At 43.3% G+C, this 22181-nt stretch overlaps 1 protein-coding gene across 2 annotated transcripts in view; it reads right to left on the reverse strand.

Moving 5' to 3' along the window:
* Window positions 1-1269: 1269 nt before the first annotated feature.
* Window positions 1270-22181, reverse strand: part of LOC100344862 (uncharacterized) — a 31573-nt gene continuing 10661 nt past the window's right edge. The window contains exons 3-7 of one of the 2 annotated variants that reach the window (XM_089324359.1): window positions 11164-11353; window positions 6383-6476; window positions 5776-5821; window positions 2126-2192; window positions 1270-1325 (exon numbers count right to left, since the gene is read on the reverse strand). In XM_089324359.1, coding sequence (XP_089180485.1) covers window positions 5817-5821; window positions 6383-6476; window positions 11164-11353 — 289 coding nt within the window. In that variant the 3' untranslated portion in view covers window positions 1270-1325; window positions 2126-2192; window positions 5776-5816. The remainder of the gene's footprint in view (window positions 1326-2125; window positions 2193-5775; window positions 5822-6382; window positions 6477-11163; window positions 11354-22181) is intronic. The other variant, XM_089324360.1, reaches the window with a different exon arrangement.

The raw sequence follows: 22181 nt of genomic DNA on the forward strand, positions 1-22181 counted from the left end.
ACCTTTCAGCGGTCCCATTATTTCCTGATCAGTTTTCAGCACCAGTTTATTGTATAACCACAGAATTATATTGTGTCACTTCTAAATGAACATGGCAAGTAAGAACTGGGGAAGTAGTGGTAGAGATGGTGAACTACTGGTTTCACGAGTACACCTTCTGGAATCATCTGATTCTTTAAAGTCCACTCATGAGTAAGTTTCATAGATGTTAGACACAAAATTCAATTCAGTGACTGATCTGTGCACCCAATGAATAGCTAGCTAACTTATACTCTAAAGAGCTGTGAACAGAAAGACCACAGGGAATACATGTCAGCCCCATGGTGGGACAGTCAATGACAAAGTGACAGTCTTTCTGCATCACTTATGACTCGTCAGAACAATATGAAAAGTTTGAGTTCCAACAAATGCCTATAAGTGCTGAGCAGAGTTTACCATGAAGTGAGACAGTGGGGAAAATGTGCCATAAGAAAGCCCCTCATTTTAATATCATTCTATCTCCTGATTATCCCAAGGAACAAAACAAAATAGCAAGAAGAGTGATAATGCTTCTCATTGTAAGGGCAGTATTTGTCATTAAGATGCACCAAGTTACCTTCTACTCTGGGTGTATGTATAATGAATCCAGCCAAACCACAATGAAGCAATGGCTGGAAATGAGACAAAATTGATTCCTAGACTCAAGCAAAAGTTCAAGAGGGAGGGAGAGGAGTGATAGAGTAGCAGGTGCAGATGGAAAAGAAGTCATTATCAGCTCATCCAGAATACCAATAAACCTATTTCATGAAAACCTTTTTAAATGGAATTTCATAAACACTCCCCTGCGATCCCTTGAACTACATGTGCAAATTGAGGACAGGTAGGTATCCAGAATAGCCAAAAATGAGGGGTGCTGAAAATAAATAGCTGGGAAGTTGTTCATGCTTAATAGAGAAATCAAAGCTTGCACTGGGTTGAAGCACCTACAATGATCTATGCTTAAACTAAGTGTGTGGAGGTGATTTTGTCTTGATCAGATGTTCAAGTGAACAGATGGTCTGTGGATTTCCTGATGGCTGAGTTCCTGCCATGGCTTTAATTGATAAGGCCCACTTTCTCCACATACATATTTAAATTAAACAAGCACTTCTCACAGCCAAGGCTTCTAATTGGTCCAAATTAACACTCATAAAAACTGTGAAAATCTTCACAGGCAGCCACTTTGTTTTGTGAATCAAAACGATAAATTTAAAACAAATACTTGTCTTCTGCAACTCTCGCATGTCCTTACCTCCACAAAGATCTTGAGAAAGGCAGGCACTTAGCAGCCCAGATGGAAACAGGATCTGTTAACAAGAAACCAGATTTAGCGAAGGAAAAGTCTGAGCATCAGGCTACAAATATCCCTTTGTGGAACTTAAACATTTCTTGCTGCTCTCTTCCCACCATACCGCCAGCTGCCATCTTTTGCCCTATCTCATCTGGTGAGGTCCTCGTACAGACATCAATCACTGTACTATCAGAAGGAATAGGACCTAAGCAAGGGGAGCAGAGCCTCTGCTCTGACTGTGGAAGTCAGCCCCAGTGAAAGCTCACAGGTTTGCTGTTCAGGAAGCTACCAGCACAAGGTCTTTCTGAGGGATTCTTGACTATCCAGTCTCCATTCAATATTCCATGGAAAGCAACCGGAGATTCTCCTGATCCAGCCATGGAATGGCAACTTCACCAACTCTTTCAAGGTCTTAGGCACAGCTTCTTAAATTATCTATAGACAGAGAGTATTGTCTTTTAACCCTTTTGAAGCCTCAAATAGATCTGAGGTCCTTTACTGGGAGGCAGTGTATACCTAAAACCAATTACATATACTGAGAATACAAGTATAAACAGGACAGAGGAAATCTCTGTCCTTTCTGTTTACTTGCCCATGGGCAGACCTATAATTAGTTTGCATCAATCCACACCAACTGCAACTACTCCTGTAGCATGATCCTAGATCATGGTCTTTCCATCATCACTCCATGTGCTGTCACTCTTGTCATAAAGGAAAAGACATCTGAATGAACCACATGACTTTTAATTTCACACTGGACACTGATCTTTAGAGCATTACCTTGAACAAAGATTATAGTCTTTAAAATAAACTCACGGAATTATGCCTTTCCTAAGCAGGTGCGTAATATCTGCATTTGGAAACATGGGATGGAGTCAGATATCTGAATGAGGAAACAAATATTTACTTAAAAACCAGTTATGAATCTCAACAGTACCAATACATGCATTTTCATTTTAAGACTAACGTGAAGAACACCAACAGGCTAGTTTGTCACTGATTTTAAAGACTATTCAGTGAGGTATAAAAATTAGTTCGTATGAGCTGAGAGGACACATCTCTTCATAAATCTGCATTCAGCCGCACTGAACTGGTAACTTGAAATTGGCCATTGTGGGACTATTATGCCTAGAAACTGGCAAATGCTACATATCATGTTCCCCCTTCCCTTCTTTTGGGGGAGGGGGGAGGGTGGAAAGGGGGGAAGGGGAGAGAGAGGAGAGAAAGGAGGGGGGAAGGGGAGAGAGGGGGCAGAGAGGGGTGGAAGAGGGGGGGAGAGAGGGGTGGGAGAGAGGGGGAAGGGGGGGAGAGGGGGAAGGGGGAAAGAGAGGGGAAAGAGAAAGGAAGGAAAAGAGGGGGGAGAGAGGGAGGAGAGAGAGGGGGAGAGAGGGTAGAGAGTGGGGTAAAGAAGGAGGGAGGGGGGGAGAGAGAGGGAGGGGGGTGAGAGAGGAGGGAGAGTGGGGGGAGGGGGAGGGAGGGGGAGAGAGAAGGGCAGAAGGGGGGAAGAGAGGGTGGAAGGGGGGAAGAGATAAAGGGGAAGGGGGGAGGGAGGGGGAGAAGAGAGAGGGGGAAAGAGAGAAGGAAAAAGAGGGGGGGAATCTTCCGTTTGGTGGTTCACTCCCCAAATGGCGGCAATGGCTAGGGCCAGGCCAAGCCCAAGCCAGGAGCCTGGAAGTTGACACTGGTCCACCATGCAGGTGGCAGAGACCATAGTACTTAGACCATATTCTGCTGCTTTCCCAGACACATTAGCAGGAAGCTGTAACAAAAGTGGAGCACCCAGGACTTGAACCAGCACCCACATGGGGCCCCAGCATCACAAGTGGTAGGTTAAGCTGCAGTGCCACAACACCCAACTTGCAACTTTTTAAATCCCAATCCTTAATGAAATTACCCACTAAGCTATTCACTTAGGTCTTCCCAAGACTCTCCCAATGAGACCCAAGTGACTATGAAAGGCAGTGGGCACAAGTGCATGCAAAAGGAGGAGGAAGTATCAAAATTATGGTTAATTTTACACCTTTTTTAGACTAGCAAATAAGGTCACTGTCATGTCACTTGATGCAGGAACTTGGTTGGCCTATCTTCAATAAATGGTTTTGGATTAGTGTTTTCTAAATACCCTGGCCTCAGGTTTCCACTACATGGGAATGGATACAATGGCTAGGCTTGGCCAGACTGAAGACAGGAGCCAGTCTCCTAAGTAGGTGGCAGAGACCCAAATACAGGGACCATCCTCTGCTGCATTCCCAGGGAGCTGGTTTGTAACTGGTGCTCCAATATGCGATACCAGGTCATAGGCTGTGGCTTAACCCACTGGGCCATAGTGCCAGCTTATTCCTAATATTTAAAATGTGGATTTTTTTTTTACCTTGGCTGGATGAACTTTATGGTTTACATGATGCTACCAGAATAAATTCTGTATTAACAGAAAAGTAGAGGACCCAGAGATATCTAGTTAGGCTAAATGTTGAGAGTCTCTCTGAGAACACTTTGGATAGTGCATATGTATATAATATTGTTCCTCTATTTCTCACATAGTCAAATGTCTTCCCCTTAACCGTCAATGTGGCTTTTATAGGCAAATAATGAGATTTCCAAGAGTACCTATTAGTAGCCACCCTACAGCATGTCCAGGTAGAAAGTCCTGCAGGGAGTGGTACTGTGGCACAGTGAGCTAAGCTGCTGCCTGCAAAGCTGGCATTCCCTGTCAGAGTGCTGCTTTGAGTCCAGGCTGTACCACTTCCAACCCATCTCCCTGCTAATGTGCCTGGGACAACATTAGAAGATGATCCAAGTACTTGAACCCCTGCCAACCCACCAAGGAGACCAGGATGGAGTCCACACTTCAGGCTTCTGCCTGGCTCAGCCTACGTGCATTTGGGTAATGAACCAGAGGATGGGATATATCTCTCTCTCTCACTTGGCCTTGTAAATAAATAAATCTTTTAAAAAAGTAAATCGGGGCCAGCACTGTAACTTAAGAGTGTAAAGTTGCCACCTGCAGTGCTGGCATCCCATATGGGCACCAGTTCAAGTTCCAGCTGCTCCACTTCCAATCCGGCTCTCTGTTTAGGTCTAGTAAAGCAGTGGAAGATGGCCCAAGTCCTTGGGACCCTGCAACCACACGGGGGTTCTGCAAGAAGCTCCTGGCGCCTAGCTTCAAATCGGCACAGCTCCGGCCATTGTGACCATTGGGGGAGTAAACCAGCTAATGGAAGACCTCTGTCTCTGCCTTTCAAATTAATATTTTTTTAAAAGTAGGTAAGTCTTGGCTGGCACCGCAGCTCACTAGGCTAATCCTCCGCCTTGCAGCGCTGGTACACTGGGTTCTAGTCCTGGTCGGGGCGCCGGATTCTGTCCCGGTTGCCCCTCTTCCAGGCCAGCTCTCTGCTATGGCCTGGGAGTGCAGTGGAGGATGGCCCAAGTCCTTGGGCCCTGCACCCGCATGGGAGACCAGGAAAAGCACCTGGCTCCTGCCTTCAGATCAGCGCGATGCGCCGGCCGCAGTGTGCCAGCCATTGGAGGGTGAACCAATGGCAAAAGGAAGACCTTTCTCTGTCTCTCTCTCTCACTGTCCACTCTGCCTGTCAAAAAAATAAAAAAAGTAGATAAGTCTTGCTGGACATACTACAAGTTACCCAAGTCACTACAACAGAATTCAGAGTGAAGACAAATCTGTATTCTTTGGCCACCTCTTGCTTCATAGCAAGATTACAGAGTTATGGTTTCCAAAGAGAAGCCTGTGTTAACTATGAAGGATGTGCTTTACCCGAGAAAGAAAAGAAAGGAAGGGACAAGGGAGGAGAGCTACACCAAGCCCTATAGTGTTCTGTTCCAGTATGTGCATTCAGAAAATGGAGGTCTAATTCCTGAGTACCTACTGTACACCTGGTGCATTACAATGATTATTGCACTTGATTCTCACAAAATCTCTTGACAGTAGTGTATGATCCCTGTTTTACAGACAAGGAAAACTGGAGCCCCAAAATTTAGTTAGGGACTAAGAAAAGACAGTTACTGGCAAATCCAGATTGAGGCAAGGTCTAACTGAATCCAAAGCAGCCCAAGATGCAATTTAAAACGTGCCAAGTGTTAAGAGTCACATAATGCAGAAATTTGCTCCACAGATGTTAGCAATAATCACAACTCATAAAACTTACTGTTAAATAGTTCGAGGGGAAGGCCACCCTCTATAATGCTTATTATGGTGGACAACAACTTCAAAAGTATAAAATTTGGTTCGAAGATCCTCTGCTCTGAGACTCTCTATCCCCATGTACCAAAAGTTTCAACCTCAACTTGATATCAGAATATATCACTCATCAGACAACCTTGACACGGGCACTATATACCTTCCGAGAAAATAGTTAGCAAAGGTGAAATTAAGTTCAGACACAGGTCCTCTACATGTCTGAAATATACATTTTCAGGGGAAGTAGCACCAAATACACGGGAAACCTTACCAATCAGGCCTTGAAGTTAGGTGTTGTATGGAACAGTGACTCTAATCTGGACAGAGACAAGAGAGATCACTTATTAGACAGAAACACCCAAAATAACAAAATTAACACTAGATGCGTGATCCATTTACCCACACACATTCATCCTATTCATCCCACTGCACTTCTTTTCTATGAAACAGGAAATACAGGGGTAGGGTCAGGAAATCTTAGCGTACAAATCTCAAATTCTTTCCCCCAGCTTCCAATACCTGAATCCACTAACAATTTTGAGCAGTGCAACAAAGTGTGGAAATAATATTAGAAACCAGCTGAGCTGCCAGACTACTGCCCTCGGAGTGAAAATGAGTTGAGTGTCCCAGCAATGTCTACAAAAGCAAGGAAATGGGCAATAATGTCACCAAGTGTAAATATGTGGACAAGTATTGACCTACAAATTACTTTCATTGCTACCCTATGCCTTCAGGATCCCTACCAAGTAAATGCCATGAGTGGGGCTGATTGGCAGACTGCCATGCCCTACCATGCAGTCAGTACATCAGTTCTTCCTTAGTTTCCCCATTTGTCATAAAGCTGGCCTTATAATTAATTCAGATCCACATCCTCATACCTGAAACAAAGACACCTGAGCAGGACTCCAACACTCCCTTGACTCCAGAAGTTTTCTTACTACAATCCAGTCCACATCCTTCTGCTGCCAGCTCCTGGCATTCCAAAAATAAAAAAAAAAAATCAAAACTTTAGTGTTAAAACGTCAAAATCAGGTTTCTTTGAAGCCAAAGCAGTCTAATGCCAATATGTATATAACAGTGGCACCCGCAATGCAGAAGAAGAAAACAAGTAAATATGGCAGAAAGAAGAACTGTCCAATTAAAAGGCATAGGTTATAGAAACAGGGTGTCTACCATGGAGTTAGTCAGCAACCCTGCCACCATTTGTGGTCCCTATCTCTAGATACAGAAGAGATATTAGCACCATCTCCAATGATACTACACGGGACCAAAGCAGGGGCTGCTCTCCACAGAACACCAGTCACCTCATACCACATTAGGATGCCCTGAACTTATCTATGTGGTCCTGACAATGGTTCTGTTTCTGAAGAAGAGGACTGGACAAATCTGCATGGACACTTACCCGAGCACAAACAGCCTAGCATCACTGCAAGAAAATTATGTAACTCAGACACACTTACCTGAGTGGCTGAGGCACACAACCTCTTTTCCTTAGTCCTCTCTCACTTATCTGGAAGAGCTTCTGAAAATGATTGGTGGGGCCAGGGCACCCAACCATGCAGAGCGATAACGTAAGACAGAGACTGCATTAATCTTGTGGCCACAAAAATCAGGTAATTTTAAGCAGTAGCTTAAGATTCATGTAGAATCACAGATAATAGCCTTTAAAATGGAAAGTTGAGACATTCACCAGATTGAATGATAGTACTTCAAAAATTTCATGGAAACGGAATTAAGAGATAAGTTTAGGGACCATTGTGTAGCACAGCGGATTAAAATGCTGCCTATTTGGCATCCCATATGGGCACTGGTTCAAGGTCTGGCTGCTCCACTTCTGATCCAGCTCCCAGCTAGTGTGCCTGGGAAGGTAACAGAAGATGGCCCAAGTGCTTGGAGACCTGAATAGAGTTCCAGGCTCTTCCCCTATCTATTTAACTCTGCCTTTCAAAAAATAAAGTAAATCTTAAAAAAAAAGACTAAGCTTATTTTCATGCAGAATTTTTGAGCAGCAGACATTATGGCATAGCAGATAGACTGCTGCCTGCAACGTGGACATCCCATATGGACAACGGCTTGAGTCCCGGCTGCTCTACTTCCAATGCAGCTCCCTGCTAATAACAACTGGGAAAGCAACAGAAGGTGGTCCAAGTATTTGAACCCCTGCCATTCATGCAGAAAATCCATATGGAATTTCAGGCTCCTGGCTTTCACTTGACCCTGTGCTGGCCATCGCAGCCATCTGGGGGTGAAACAGTGGATCAAAGCTCGCTCGCTCTCTCTCTCTGTGGGTGTCTCACTCTGTAACTCTTTCAAAATAAATCTTAATTTTTTTTAACTTTATGCATATGAAGAATCCTCAAAAAGTTCTGGAAAATGTGTTATGAAAAAACTATGCAGGGGCCGGCGCCGCGGCTCACTAGGCTAATCCTCCACCTACGGCACCGGCACGCTGGGTTCTAGTCCCGGTCGGAGCACCGGATTCTGTCCCGGTTGCCCCTCTTCCAGGCCAGCTCTCTGCTGTGGCCAGGGAGTGTAGTGGAGGATTACCCAAGTGTTTGGGCCCTACACCCCATGGGAGACCAGGAGAAGCACCTGGCTCCTGCCTTCGGATCAGCGTGGTATGCCGGCTTCAGCGCACCGGCCGCGGCGGCCATTGGAGGGTGAACCAACGGCAAAGGAAGACCTTTCTCTCTGTCTCTCTCTCTCTCTCACTATCCACTCTGCCTGTCAAAAAATAAATAAATAAATAAATAAATAAATAAATAAATAAATAAATAAAAAACTATGCAGGGGCCGATGGGGAAGTGGGTAAAGTGGCTGCCTGTGGTGCCAGCATCCCAAGTAGGTACTTGCTGCTCTATTTCCAATCTAGTTCCCTGTTGATGCACCTGGGAAAGCAGTGGAAGATGGTCCAAGTGCTTGGGACACTGCAGCCACATGGGAGCCCCTGGAGAGCTCCTGGCTTCGAATTGGTCCAGCTTTAGAAGTTGCAGTCATTTGGGGATTGAATCAGTGGATCAATCCCTTTCTGTAACTCTTTTAAAAATCTTTAAAAAAATTATGAAAATGAATCTTGATGCGAATGGAATGGGAGGGGGAGCAGGAGATGGGAGGGGTGCGGGTGGGAGGGAAGTTATGGGGGGAAAAAGCCATTGTAATCCATAAACTGTACTTCGGAAATTTATATTTATTAAATAAAAGTTAAAAAAATTATGCATAAGTTTCAAAAAAAAGTTGCACCAAAGTAAAACTTTTTAAAAGTTATTTGAAAGTCAGAGTTACACAGAGAGAGAAGGAGAGGCAGAGAGAGAGAGAGGTCTTCCATCCGCTGGCTCACTCCCCAATTGGCCACAATGGCCGTAGCTGTACTGATCCGAAGCCAGGAGCCAGGAGCTTCTTCCAGGTCTCCCACGTGGGTGCAGGGGCTCAAGGACTTGAGCCATTTTCCACTGCTTTTCCAGAGAGCTGGATTGGAAGTAGAGCAGCCAGGACTCGAACTGGCACCCATATGGGATGCTGGCACTGCAGGTGGTGGCTTTACCTGCTACACCACAGCGCTGGCCCCAATAAAACTCTTTTAATTCTACTTTTCTATGAACGTTTGAAGTTCTTTGGTACAATAGCAATTCATGGTGTCAGCAATAAAAAATAAAGAGCATGGACATAAACGAGAATGAGAGGGAGAAGGAGAGAGAGGGGAGGTGGAAGGGAAGGGAGGGGGAGGTGAGGAGGGAGGAGGTAAATGGGGGCAGTGGGGAAGAGGAAGGGAGGGAGAGAAGAGGAGGGAGAAGGGGGAAGGGGAAGGAAGAAGGGGAGAGGAGGAAGAGGGGAGGGGGAGAAAGAGGAGGGGGAGGAAGAGGGGGGAAGAGGGGGTAGGAGGAGAAAGAGGGATGGGGGAGGAGGGAGAGGGAGGGGAGGGGGAGGAAGAGGGGAAGAATGGGAGAAGGAGGATGGAGGGGGGAGGAGGGGGAAGAGAGGGGCGATTGCCACTGCTCCAACATGTTTATTTTTAAAAATATCTTTAAACAAAAATGTATGTTAAAAATCAACAATTTATTGAAAATGCAGAAGCACTTCAATGAAAGGCATCAAGAAATAATGCCCGATGTGACCCAACTGCTTTTTTTAAAAAAAAAATTTTTTTGACAAGCAGAGTGGACAGGGAGAGAGAGAGACAGAGAGAAAGGTCTTCCTTTGCCATTGGTTCACCCTCCAATGGCCGCCGCGGCCGGTGCACCGCGCTGATCCGAAGGCAGGAGCCAGGTGCTTCTCCTGGTCTCCCATGGGGTGCAGGGCCCAAGCACTTGGGCCATCCTCCACTGCACTCCCTGGCCACAGCAGAGAGCTGGCCTGGAAGAGGGGCAACCGGGACAGAATCCGGCACCCCGACCGGGACTAGAACCCGGTGTGCCGGCGCCGCTAGGCGGAGGATTAGCCTAGTGAGCTGCGCCGGCTTAAAAATATTTTTAAAAATTCAAGAGGGAGAGCGCGCACCAGAGTATACTCCAGACATAGTCAGCGAGCACCGAGCCCAGCAGAAATAGCGCGTACCTGCTGGTTCACTCCCCAAATGCCTGCAACAGACAGGCCCGGGAAGCCCTCCCCATCCCAGCCCCCAGGGGTGGCAGGGACCCAATCCACGCCTGCTGCCTCCCATAGCGCACGCTAGCAGGAAGCAAGAGTTGGGAGCAGGGAGGGAAAGTAGGCGGTCCAATAGGCGGCATCTTAACGGTTTGCGCGCCAAATTCCACGTCCCAAGCAACATGCTAACCAGTGAGGTAAATGCCCACCCCAAATGGAAAATTAGCTTTTTTAAAAGTCAGCACATGAAGGGAGCGATTCCCTACATTTAACATATAAAAAAGGAACAGTACAATACACTCAAAGGCAGCTAGGAGCCATTCGCGGTGGGAATCCCACGCACATCCCTCCGCGCGTACTTTTCTCCTTTTCAAGTAAAAAGTAGTCAAACTGGAGGGGCCAGAAACCAAAATTTCAACAATATGGTGACAAGAAACACCTGAAGATATAAAAGGCAAAAATCACCTCTCCGGAAGCCACAGCACCTGCTCCCCCCAAATCGCCACCTATTTCTATATTTTGAAGTTGAGAACACCCTGGTATCTTAAAACGACATGAAGGAACCAAAACCAGCATTTAAACAAAATACTGAAGTCACTATGTTTTAACATAAAGCACAATCTTGTGCAAACTACTTGCTATAAATCCAAAGTTCGCCAAACTTTTAACATATTAATAAATTATAATATTCCATTCCATAGAGCTGATCGTTAAAAGCCCACTACAAGTATCTATCGGAAGCAAACTAACCTTAAGACAGCTTGCAGGAGCCAACGCTGCTTTAGCTCACAGCTGAGGCCGCCGCCCTGCTGCAAGACCACTTCGCGACCCCCGAAGAAATAGACTTCAACTTGAGCCGGCGGGCTCCTTTTGTACTGTCTATGGCCCTGCCTTCCAAGGTCCCAATTGGTTGCGGCTAAATGACTGACAGGGATACTGTCTACTCCTGGCTTCCCTGTAATTTGAAAATCTGCATATATCCAGGTGTTCGCTGGTTATTGGTGGGACAGACTTGCGCTTGGAGTTTTTACACTTACGGCAAATTTTCACGAGACGTGAATGTGGAGGGTAAACGTACCACCATAAAGTAACTAGCACCACACTTCTTGATTGGTTCTGGCAATGAATTCAAATAAGGTGCTGAGCGCGCTCTGAAGCTTTCTGTATATTGGTGCCGGTTTCTAGAAAGTTCTTGTAGTTTCTGCGTTTTGCATCTGACGGAAGCCTGATTGGTCTTTGGGGGGAATTTAAACCCCCCACCACAGCACCTATATTTCACAAAGAGGAAAAGAAGCGATGTTAGGGCAGTATCTGGAGGGGAAAAAACACCTTCACTTACAATTGCACGTATACACTAAGGATATTAAATGAGGAGTCATACGGTCACTTTAGTGCAGAATGAATAACTACCAGAGCACGGGCAGTTTGGAGAGTGTTTTGCCAACAGGGAGGATCGAGGGGTGGTGGCACTGGACGGAGTGGTGAGAGGACTGAGGAATACAATGGCAAGAAGAGATAGAAAAAAGCGAGACTAGTTTAATCACTTCACCCTCCAGCACCAACATCCGTGCTTTAAATTTCTGTATCGGAGTATGTATGCCCTGTGTGTGGTTTCTAATTACTAGAATGTTCTTTCCCTCCATCTTTGCCCACTCAACAGAGTGCAAGCCAAACGCCACCTCCTCGGTGCCTTCTCTGGCCCTCTTACCCTCTCTCTGACCCTAATGGGCTCTCTCCTGCTGCTACGTGGTGGGGGGGTATGGAGAGGCATTGGGGTGCGCAGGCATATTGGATACACTAAATTAGCACTGGAATGGACATCGTTCTAAGGATCCAAGTTTGTACTCAAAGGTTTGCACTTGTATTAAGGTTGGAGACGTTCTGCAAAATTCAGTGGAAACACACTAATACTTATTTGTCTCCTAAAGGTCAGAGCTGTTGCAATCTAGAGCTATATGTTGAAAACAAAGCTGGTAAACTGCAAACTCGGCAATCTAGCAGTCCCTAGGGCTGCTCAGAGCCAGGACTTCAAGCCACATGGTAACCATGTTACAAGATAAGCAGGAAGAAACCACCAGGACAGAAAACTGGAGGGGTGGAGAGACTAAGATAAACTGATCGAATTAGACAAGCCCGTTTATACAGTAAGGGGATATGTTTGACATGGTCTGGTCTGCTCTGATTTGGTTTCTTAAGAATTTCTCAGAGGCTTTTAAGTTGAGAAAAAACTAAGTACAGATCTTATACCTATGAACTCTAAATTCCTTACACCAGAATCTGCTGAGAAGCTGCCTTGTTATTGAGGTGAAAGTCACATAAAATTAACCACTTTAAAGCAAACATGTCAGTGGCATTTAGTACATTTACATGTGCACAATCACTATCTCTAAGTAGTCCAAAAACATCCTCGTGGCCCCAGAAGGGATAAGCCTAATAAGCCCTTCATGCCAATTTGATCCCCATCTCCTGAAAATCACCAATCTGTTTTCTGTCACTATAGACTTGGGTATTTTGAAGCTTTCTTGTAACTGAAATCATTCAATAGTTGACTTTTATGTCTGGTTTCTTTCACTTACCATGCTGTTTTTGAGATTTATCTACATAGCCTGTGTAGTACTTTACTCTTTTTTATAACAGTGTTCTGGCATCGAAGAGACCCAGTGAGGCCAGTCACCCCACATACTATCAGGTTTTGATATGGAAAGCCAGGATATTGGGCAAATAGCTGTACTGAAGAAAACCAGCCTCTACAAAATTCTGTCAAGAGCTGGATAAGTGGAACTGCCCTGGGGCTGAAGGGCTTGCAGGTTAAAACCACAGACCCTGCTAGCTCCAAGTTGAAAAAGCCCTTTACGGGGCTGATGCTGTGGTACAGCGGGTAAAGCCTGCAGTGCCAGCATCCCAAATGGGTGCCGGTTTGAGTCCCGGCCGCTCCACTTTCAATCCAGTTCTCTGCTATAGCTGGGAAAGCACTAGAAGATGGCCCTAGTCCTCCGGCCCCTGCACCCACATGAGAGACCCGGAAGAAGCTCCTGGCTCCTCGCATCAGATCAGCGCAGCTCTGGCCGCTGTGGCCAATTGGGGAATGAACCAGCAGATGGAAGCCCCCCCCCCCCCCCCCCGCCTCTCCTTCTCTCTTTGTGTAACACTCTTTCAAATAAATAACAGACAAAGCCCTTTATTCTGCCCAGCTTCCAAGATGAGCATCACTGTTGAGGGGAAGGCCTAGGATCAGTACAGGCAGGACTATGATCTTCCTTTTAGATATGCCACCTATTCTATACTAACCTCCTGTTCTGGCCAGCTCTTCTCCCAGGCCAGCTAGGTAATGAGAGTCAACAGCAAGTTTTCCCTAAAGAAGTTCACATCTTCTTATATCTGTTCCAGTATCCCATCCAATGAGATAGATAGATTTGAGCCTCACATATATCTAGCCAGGCCTACATGCCTCTCTCCATGAGAAAACTTCCTCCTAGTTTAGGTATCTTTCTAGGTACTCTAATAATGATTTCATCTTTATGTTCTAGATCCTGTTCTATTCAATTTGCTTGTTAGATTTTTGCTCCAGACTTACAAAGTCACAAAGTGTGTGTGTCGGGGAGCCTCTATTGTAAAAAGGCCTTCAGATAAAACAAGTCCTTATAAATAAGAGTCCATTGCTTCATCCACCCCTGCTATGGTCAAGGTCGGTTAGATAGCTCCCTGGATGGGGCCGGGTTAAGCCACCGCCCGCAGTGCCAGCATCCTGTATGGGAGCCGGTTTGAATCCTGGCTGCTCCACTTCTGATCCAGCTCTCTGCTATGACCTGGGAAAGCAGTAGAAGATGGCCCCTGCACCCGCATGGGAGACCCAAAAGAAGCTATTGGCTCCTGAATTCTGATTAGCCCAGCTCTGGCCATTGCAGCCAATTGGGGAGTGAATCAGTAGATAGAAGATATCTTTCTATCTCTTTCTCTCTCTGCCTCTAACTACCCTTCAAATAAATAAATCTTCAAAAAAAGAGAAATCAAAATGAAATATTTGAAATGAAGAATTTTGCAGATCAAATCAGAAAATGCAGTGGAAACCCTAAACAACTGAATCGGTGAGGCAGAAGAAAGAATATCTGAGTTAGAACACAAGTCTCTGGAAATTTTAATAGTCAGATCAAAAATAGCAGATATTAGAAAACTATAAAGCAGTGCAGGAGATTTATGGGAGGCTATCAAACGACCCAACATATGGCTTTTAGGAGTTCCTGAAAGTGTGGGAACAGAATGGATTAGAAGGCCTTTTTAGTGGAACAATTACAGAAAACTGCCCTAAGTTGGAGAAAGAAAGGAACATCTAAGTACAGGAAGCACATAGAACTCCTAATAGAAGTGACCAGAAAAGATCTTCACGACACATTGTAGTCAGATTATCCACAGTAAAGCAAAGATCCTAAAATGTGCACGAGAGAAAGGCCAGATTACTCTCAGAGGATCTCCAATGACACTCACAGCAGACTTCTCATCAGAAACCCTACAGGCTAGAAGGGAATGGCGAGATAGTCCAAGTCTTGAGAGAAACAAGAACTGTTAACCCAGAATACTGTACCCTGCAAAGCTCTCATTTATGAATGCAGGTGAAATAAAGAACTTCCATAACAAACAGAAATTCAAAGAATTTGTCACCACTCATAAAGCCTTACAAAAGATACTCAAGAATGTGCAATACACAGATACAGGGTCATCGCTATGAAGAAGGTGCAGGCAGAAAATCTCCCAGTAAAAGTACAAAAGAAATCTAAAGTGAATAGGAATATTGTATACGGTATAGCCACTGTGGAAGATAGTTTGGAGATACCTTAGAAAGCTGAATATAGACCTACCATATGACCCAGCCATCCCACTCCTGGGAATATACACAAGGGAAATGAAATCAGTATATGAAATTGTTATCTGTACCCCCATGTTTATTGCAGCTCAATTCACAATAGCTAAGACATGGAATCAACCCGAATGTCCATGACCTGAAGACTGGATAAATAAATCATGGGAGATTTTATACACACACACACACACACACACACACTATGGAATCCTACACAGTTGTAAATAAAAATGAAATCCTGTCGTTTGCAAAAAAAAAAAAAGATGAAACTGGATAACATTATACTTAGTGAAATAAGCCAGTCGAAAAGGGACAAATACCATATGTTCTTCTTGATCTGTGTTAACCAACAGAGTTTCTAAAAGGTAATCTATAGAAATGAAATTGACACTTTAAGGTGCAATGACTTTGAGCAGCCTTCTTCTCGACTGTTGAGAAACAGGTTTTTTCATACTATTTGAACTCTTATTATGGGGTTAATCTTGTGTATAAAGTTAATTGAAAATAGATCTTAGTGAAAAATAAGGATAGGAATAGGAGAGGGAGGAGGTGGAAGGGTGGGAGTGTGGCTTGGATTGGGACAATCAGTATGTTCCTAAATTATGGAATGCATGAAGTTTGTATACCTTAAGTAAAATGCTTCTGGGGAAAAGATGTCTGTATTCCCCTATCTACAGTTAAACTTCCACAGGAAACCTTCCTCCCACAAATACAGATTTTTCTAATTCTAGTAACATTGTTCCTTCTACTTGAACCTTTATGCATCGTGGTAATAATGCTTCCAACTGTTGTTAGACTCTGGGTCGTATCATCACTTACTGGCTCACTCTTTGGAAAATTGTTTCTTTCATAAACAGTCTACAATAAATCCTTAAGCATAGTGTGTGGTGTGAGAACACTGAGTGATACACAGAACAGTGGATCAAACCCTATGATCGGCGGCCAGCATTGTGGCTTAGCAGGTTAAGCTTCTACCTGTGATGCTGGCAGGCACCAGGCTGCTCTACTTCGCACCCAGCTCGCTAATGGCCTTGGACAAACAGTAGAGGATGGCCCAAGTGTTTGGACCCCTGCCATTGGCCTGGGAGTCCCAGATAGAACTCCTGGGTCTTGGCTTCCACCTGGCACAGCCCCAGTCGTTGCAGCCATCTGGAGAATGAACCAGTGGGTTGAAGATATTTCTGTCTCTCCCTCTTTCAGATTAAGTCAATCTTTATTTAAAAAACAAAAACCTTGTGATCTATCAATACTTTCAGAAAAAGCTTCTGATAATGTCAAACCATTCAAATTTTTTAAAAAGAAGTATTAGAGGGAAATACCTAATAACCTCTTAAATCAATGGAAAACATTTAACAAAAACTTTGAGAATCACATCAAATGGCAACATTTATTGTCACTAAAAATAGGACTAAAACTACAATAACTTCTCTGGCTACTAATATTAAACATTATATTGGAGGTGCTTGCTAGGAAATTGAACACAAAAAACGAGGTTATGAGAATCAACTGCAAATTCTCTCCCCAAACTGTACTCTATATATTGTGTGGGGGAGTGGGGCAAATTGTTGAAATCTATGATTAGCATAGAGATGGTCCTCTATATATAAAGTCATACTAAAAATGATTCATAATGAAGGAGATGGGAGAGGGAATGGGAGGTGGGAAGGGAGCGAGGTGGGGCATGAGGGAAAGAACCACTGTATTCCTAAAGCTGTATCTATGTAAAAATGCGTTCATTCAATTAAAAAAAAAAAAAAGAAAAAAAAGCTGGAGATATTTTTGCCATTAATTGCGGATAATGTGATTGTCTATATAGAAAACCCAAGATAATTTTCAAAAAGCTAATGCAAATAAAAGTTATTTAACTTTAGTTCCTGATATATTATTGCTAAAACATTTGTAGAGTAAAAATAAGGATTATTTGGAGTAAATGAGTCAGCCTCAGTACATCAGCCCATTATGAGATTTTTTAAAAGTAATTTGGAAATCTTTGCCAAATAAAATAGATTTTCTAAGATGTGAAAAATCTGTTCTTCATCAGTCCCATGCTCTATTAAATTCATTTTTACTTTATCAGAAATTGACACTCAGGATGTAAGCTTCCTAAAATTTATTTTAAATAGCCTCTTCTTTCGTGTTCACATTTATGTTCAATAGTTCCTGAAATTTCTAAAATCTTTCCTCATTTTTTCTTACTCACAGTTCAAAGAAGATTCTTAAGTCTGAATTTGATGGTAATTTTGTTCTAATAACATCAGCATTAGAGAGATAACAACTTCAAAGTTTTCCTAGCCAAACTTGTAACTACTTTATTCTTTAGATCATTTCCAACATGCATATTTTTCTGAACATTGCGCCACACAATTTTACATGCTGTACTTTTATAGTTGTTTAGCATAAACAAGTTTTTTCTTAAGTGATACACTATTGAGTAAATATGTAAGAGATTTAACTCAAATATGTGTACATAAGTTTCATATTGAAAATAAGTTTATCATAACAGAAAATTACTAATTTTCTAGGCAAATTTGGCTATGAAAACAGTACAAAATAAACTTTTATATAAAAGAGTGAATAACAATTTTCATGATTTAAATATAAAAGTCAGGGGTCAGCACTGTGGCATAGCAAGTAAAGCCACTGCTTGCAGTGCTGGCATCCCATATAGGCTGCTCCTCTTCTGATCCAGCTCTCTGCTATGGCCTGGGAAAGCAGTAGAAGATGGCCCAAGTCCTTGGGCCCCTGCATCCACGTGGGAGACCCGGAGGAAGCTCCTGGCTCCTGGATTCGGATTGGCATAGCTTCAGTCATTGCAGCCAACTGTGGAGTGAACCGGAGGATGGAAGATATCTATTTCTCACTCTCTTGCTCTGACTTTCAAATAAATAAATCTTTTAAAAATAAGTAAACAAATATAAAAATCCTGGTAACTTGACTATTTTCCAGCTTTAAAAAATATTTTTACAAAATGGTTATATTTGATCAAAGTTCATTCATGAAAAGCAAAATATTAATAAACTAATGCATCTTATCCAGTTTACTAACATTTTTAAAGCTTATTTTGCTTATTCGAAAGGCAGAGTTACAGACACACATAGATTGATCTTCCATCTGCTGGATCAATCCCCAAATGGTCCCAATGACAAGGGCTGAGCCAAGCCAAAGCCAGAAGCCAGGAACTTCACCCTGCCACATGGGTGGCAGGGTCCCAAGGGCAGTAATAGGGAGCTGAATATAATAATAGGGAATGCAATAGACCAAACTGGAACCGCTACTCAATTTGTGATACCAGAGACTCCCATAACCTGCTGTGTCACATCAGCAGTCTCCTTACGTGTAAGGAAACAAAACTTTACATTTTACCCTGTATTACTGTACACCAAAGTTATAAGCAAAAGGTAAAACTGCCAACTTCTATGTCAATGATATCTACATAAATTCCAGAACAGGAAAAGGTAAACTAAGGTGATCAGAATGGCATCTGGAAGTTCAATTGCTAACAGGAATTCAAAGCAAACCCTAGGGAATCCTGAACAACCCCTTTGCTTCAGCTGCCCCTCTCACTTACCATCATACCCTGGGAGGAGGCCAGCTCCTTCTGCAGGCTCTAGTCTGTCAGCCCTACTCACCATCACCCCAATTGTGACCTCTGAGGCCGACGCGCCACAGCGCCCTCCACACCCTCCCCGCCCCTCCCCGCCACGCCCCCACCGCCAACTGCCCCTCCCTCAGCGCTGCGACCCCGAGCATGGCACCGCCAAGGACCCCGAGCGTGGCACCACCGCACAGAGACAAGAACGTCATCAGAAGGACGGTAGGGAAAGAACAGTTAAATATTCCAGTCTAAGAAATAGAGAGGTGCCGGCCCCGCGGCTCACTGGGCTAATCCTCTGCCTGCGGTGCCTGCACCGCGAGTTCTAGTCCCGGTCGGGGCGCCGGATTCTGTCCCGGTTGCCCCTCTTCCAGGCCAGCTCTCTGCTGTGGCCCGGGAGTGCAGTGGAGGATGGCCCAAGTGCTTGGGCCCTACACCCACGTGGGAGACCGGGAAAAGCCCCGGGCTCCTGCCTTCCGATCAGCGCGGTGCACCGGCCGCAGCGCGCCGGCGGTGGCGGCCATTGGAGGGTGAACCAACGGCAAAGGAAGACCTTTCTCTCGGTCTCTCTCTCTCACTGTCCACTCTGCCTGTAAAAAAAAAAAAAAAAAAAAAAAAAAAAAAAAAAAAAGGCTTGGTCATGGGAGTGACACCAAAGGAGGTATCTGTACTCCAGACTGTGTGTGAATAATAATCATGGCATCGGAGACAGAGTGTTTGACCGTTGATTTGATTTTTAGCAAAGCTTACAAGGTCCTATGGGAGGATAATAAACTAACTATTTTTCATACCACCTAACCTAGGGGGCCTCCACCCAGTTGCCAAGAGAATTATCATAATAATGAAGGTGGGCAAACAATTCAGAATCAGAACCCACCTATTGCAAACCTCATGCAGGGGAAGGATCCCAGCTTCACACACACATGCAGAGAAGCTGTGGGCGTAACCATAACATTCCGATCAGCCTTTAAGTGCAAAGAGAAGTAGCTGAGGGTGCAAAAGAACAAGGTAGACCAGAAAGACTGTTTCTGGGGGTTACAGACCTTGGCTCCTAAGGAATTCTCATCAGAAATAGCCTAGAGGGGATAGCACTGAAGAAGGTGAGGAAAATTAAGATGAGATCCAAGGTCACCGGCCACCTGAACATTCATGCAACTGCAACCTCGGTTGCCAACATAGACACCCAGAAAACCCTCAACACAAGGTGGCAAAGAGACATAAGCAGCTGCCCCGCCAACAGAGAATCCGTCTGCTTTTGCCACTAAGTAGAAGTACCATCTCTACAACCTTTGGTTTAGTCATCCAACAAGTACAAATGACTATGAAATTCCAGCAATGAGAAACGAACAGAAGTTTGCAGTTGGAAACCTTAAGCACTTGCTTTTAGCCTGGTGACCATGTAACTGATCTGGGTTTTTGATTTTTACCTCAAGATGTCCTTTGGGTAATGACAGATTTGTCTTTATAAAGCCTGTTTTTTTCTAAATACACCTTTAAAAGTTTTAAACTTGCTTTAAATCTGGTTGAGGTTTTTAAAGCACTTCACTTGTAATAAAATTTTACGTTATTTTTTCAGAAAAAAAATCAACTAGATGCAAGCAGCTCCTAATAAGTTTCTCATAATTGTGAAAATAATAAGTAGGGTTATCTAGATGTACGCTGGGAGCAGATATTCAATGGAAAGATACATACAGGGAATTTATGGGTTGATATTATTTTATATCTTAGTGTTTTAGTTACACAGATGTATATATGGATCTGTTGAAAGTTTATAAATTATATGCTTTAGATTAGGCAATTTCCTTGTGTGTAAATTTTACTCAATAAAAAACAAGAATATTCAGGACTACAAAAGCAGAGTAAAATCCAAACAGCTTTTCCAACATAATGCCAGCTATAAATTTTGGATAAAATACCACAAACTACTACCTGTGGATGAATTAAACAATCCAATGAAAACAGATTGTCAGACTAGATTAACAAGAAACACATGATTCCAAACTGTATGCTAACTATGGAATATGTTCTTCATAGAAAATTAATCAGATTTAAAAGTAAAAGGACTGAAAATTATAAATCATACAAACAGTAAATATAAGGAAACTGGAGTGGTTATAGTAGTATCAGAGAAAATAGAGTTTAAAACAAAATGTTGAGACAAAGAGGGACATTTTATAATAGCAAATGGTCAATCATGAAGATGTGAGAATTATAAAGATAAGATGGTACTTCAGGAAGTTTGTGTAAAAGTAGAATTAAAACTTAACTTTATTCTGGTATAAAAATTGTGAAATCCAGGCAGTTTTTCATAATAAATACTTACCATGAGCTTTTGGAAGACCCCTCATATACACCCTGTAACATATTACCAAAATACAGGAAGCAAAAGCTAATGAAAATGAAGACATAGATAATTCAACTATAATATGTGAGAACATAATACCTAACTTTAAAAAAAAATACTTGAAAGAGTTAGAGGGGGAAGAGAGAGAGGTATGTGGGGGGAGAGAGAGGGGAAGGTGCATTGCCTGCCATAATCTCAATTGACTTCTTTGTATAAATAACGAAACTCTAAAATACACATGGAATAGGAAGAGAAACAGAATAGCCTATATAATCCTGAACAAAACAAGAAGAAAGTGGCAAGACTGACATTTTCAGATTTCAAAACTTACTAAAAAGCCGTAATAATCAAGAGAGTGTGATACTGGAAGAGAGGCAGACATATAGATATAGACACACGTAAAATGAAATTGGACCCCTACCTCATAGTATATACAAAAATTAATTCAAAATGGATCAAAGGCCTAATTGTAAGGACTAAAATCTTGAAATTCAAGAGAAAGCATAGAGTAAATCTTTGACCTTGGATTTGTCAATAGATTCTTAGATATAATAGCAAAAGCATGAAAAGCAACAATCAAACATTGATAAATTGGACTTTATCAAAATTAAAAATTTTACACTTCAAAAGACACTAAAGGGGCCAGCATTGCGATACATCAGGTAAAGCCACTACCTATGACACTGGCGTCCCATATTAGTGCTGATTCAAACTCAGCTGCTCCACTTCCAATCCAGCCCCATGCCAGTGTTCCTGGTAAAGCAGTGGAGGACAGTCAAAGTGCTAGGGCCCCTGCACCTACATGGGAGGTGCACAAGCAGCCTCCAGCTATTGGCTTCAGCCTGGCCCAGCTCCAGCTATAGCAGCCATTTGGGGAGTGAACCAGCAAATAGAAGATTTCTGTGTCTGCTGTCTGTTTAACGGACTTTCAAGTAAATAAATCTTTTTAAAAAAGACACTAACAAGATCATGAAAACTCAGACAAAAATCAAAGAAAATATTTGTCTGATGAGGGACTTATATTTAAAATACACAGTAGTGCTTTAAAAGGTTTGTGGGGAAATGGAATTAAAAGTTAAATTCTGATGAAAATATTTTTGAAATCCATGCATAACTTTTATTAATTACTTTCTGTGAATTTTTGAAGATGACTTGCATGAAGTTTTATAATTCAGTGACAAAAGAGGGCCGGCGCCGCGGCGCACTAGGCTAATCCTCCGCCTAGCGGCACCGGCACACCGAGTTCTAGTCCCGGTCGGGGCAACGGATTCTGTCCCGGTTGCCCCTCTTCCAGGCCAGCTCTCT

The sequence above is a fragment of the Oryctolagus cuniculus genome, chromosome X (genome assembly GCF_051225735.1).
Source record: "Oryctolagus cuniculus isolate XC-2025 breed Fujian yellow rabbit chromosome X, ASM5122573v1, whole genome shotgun sequence".
NCBI lineage: Eukaryota > Metazoa > Chordata > Mammalia > Lagomorpha > Leporidae > Oryctolagus > Oryctolagus cuniculus.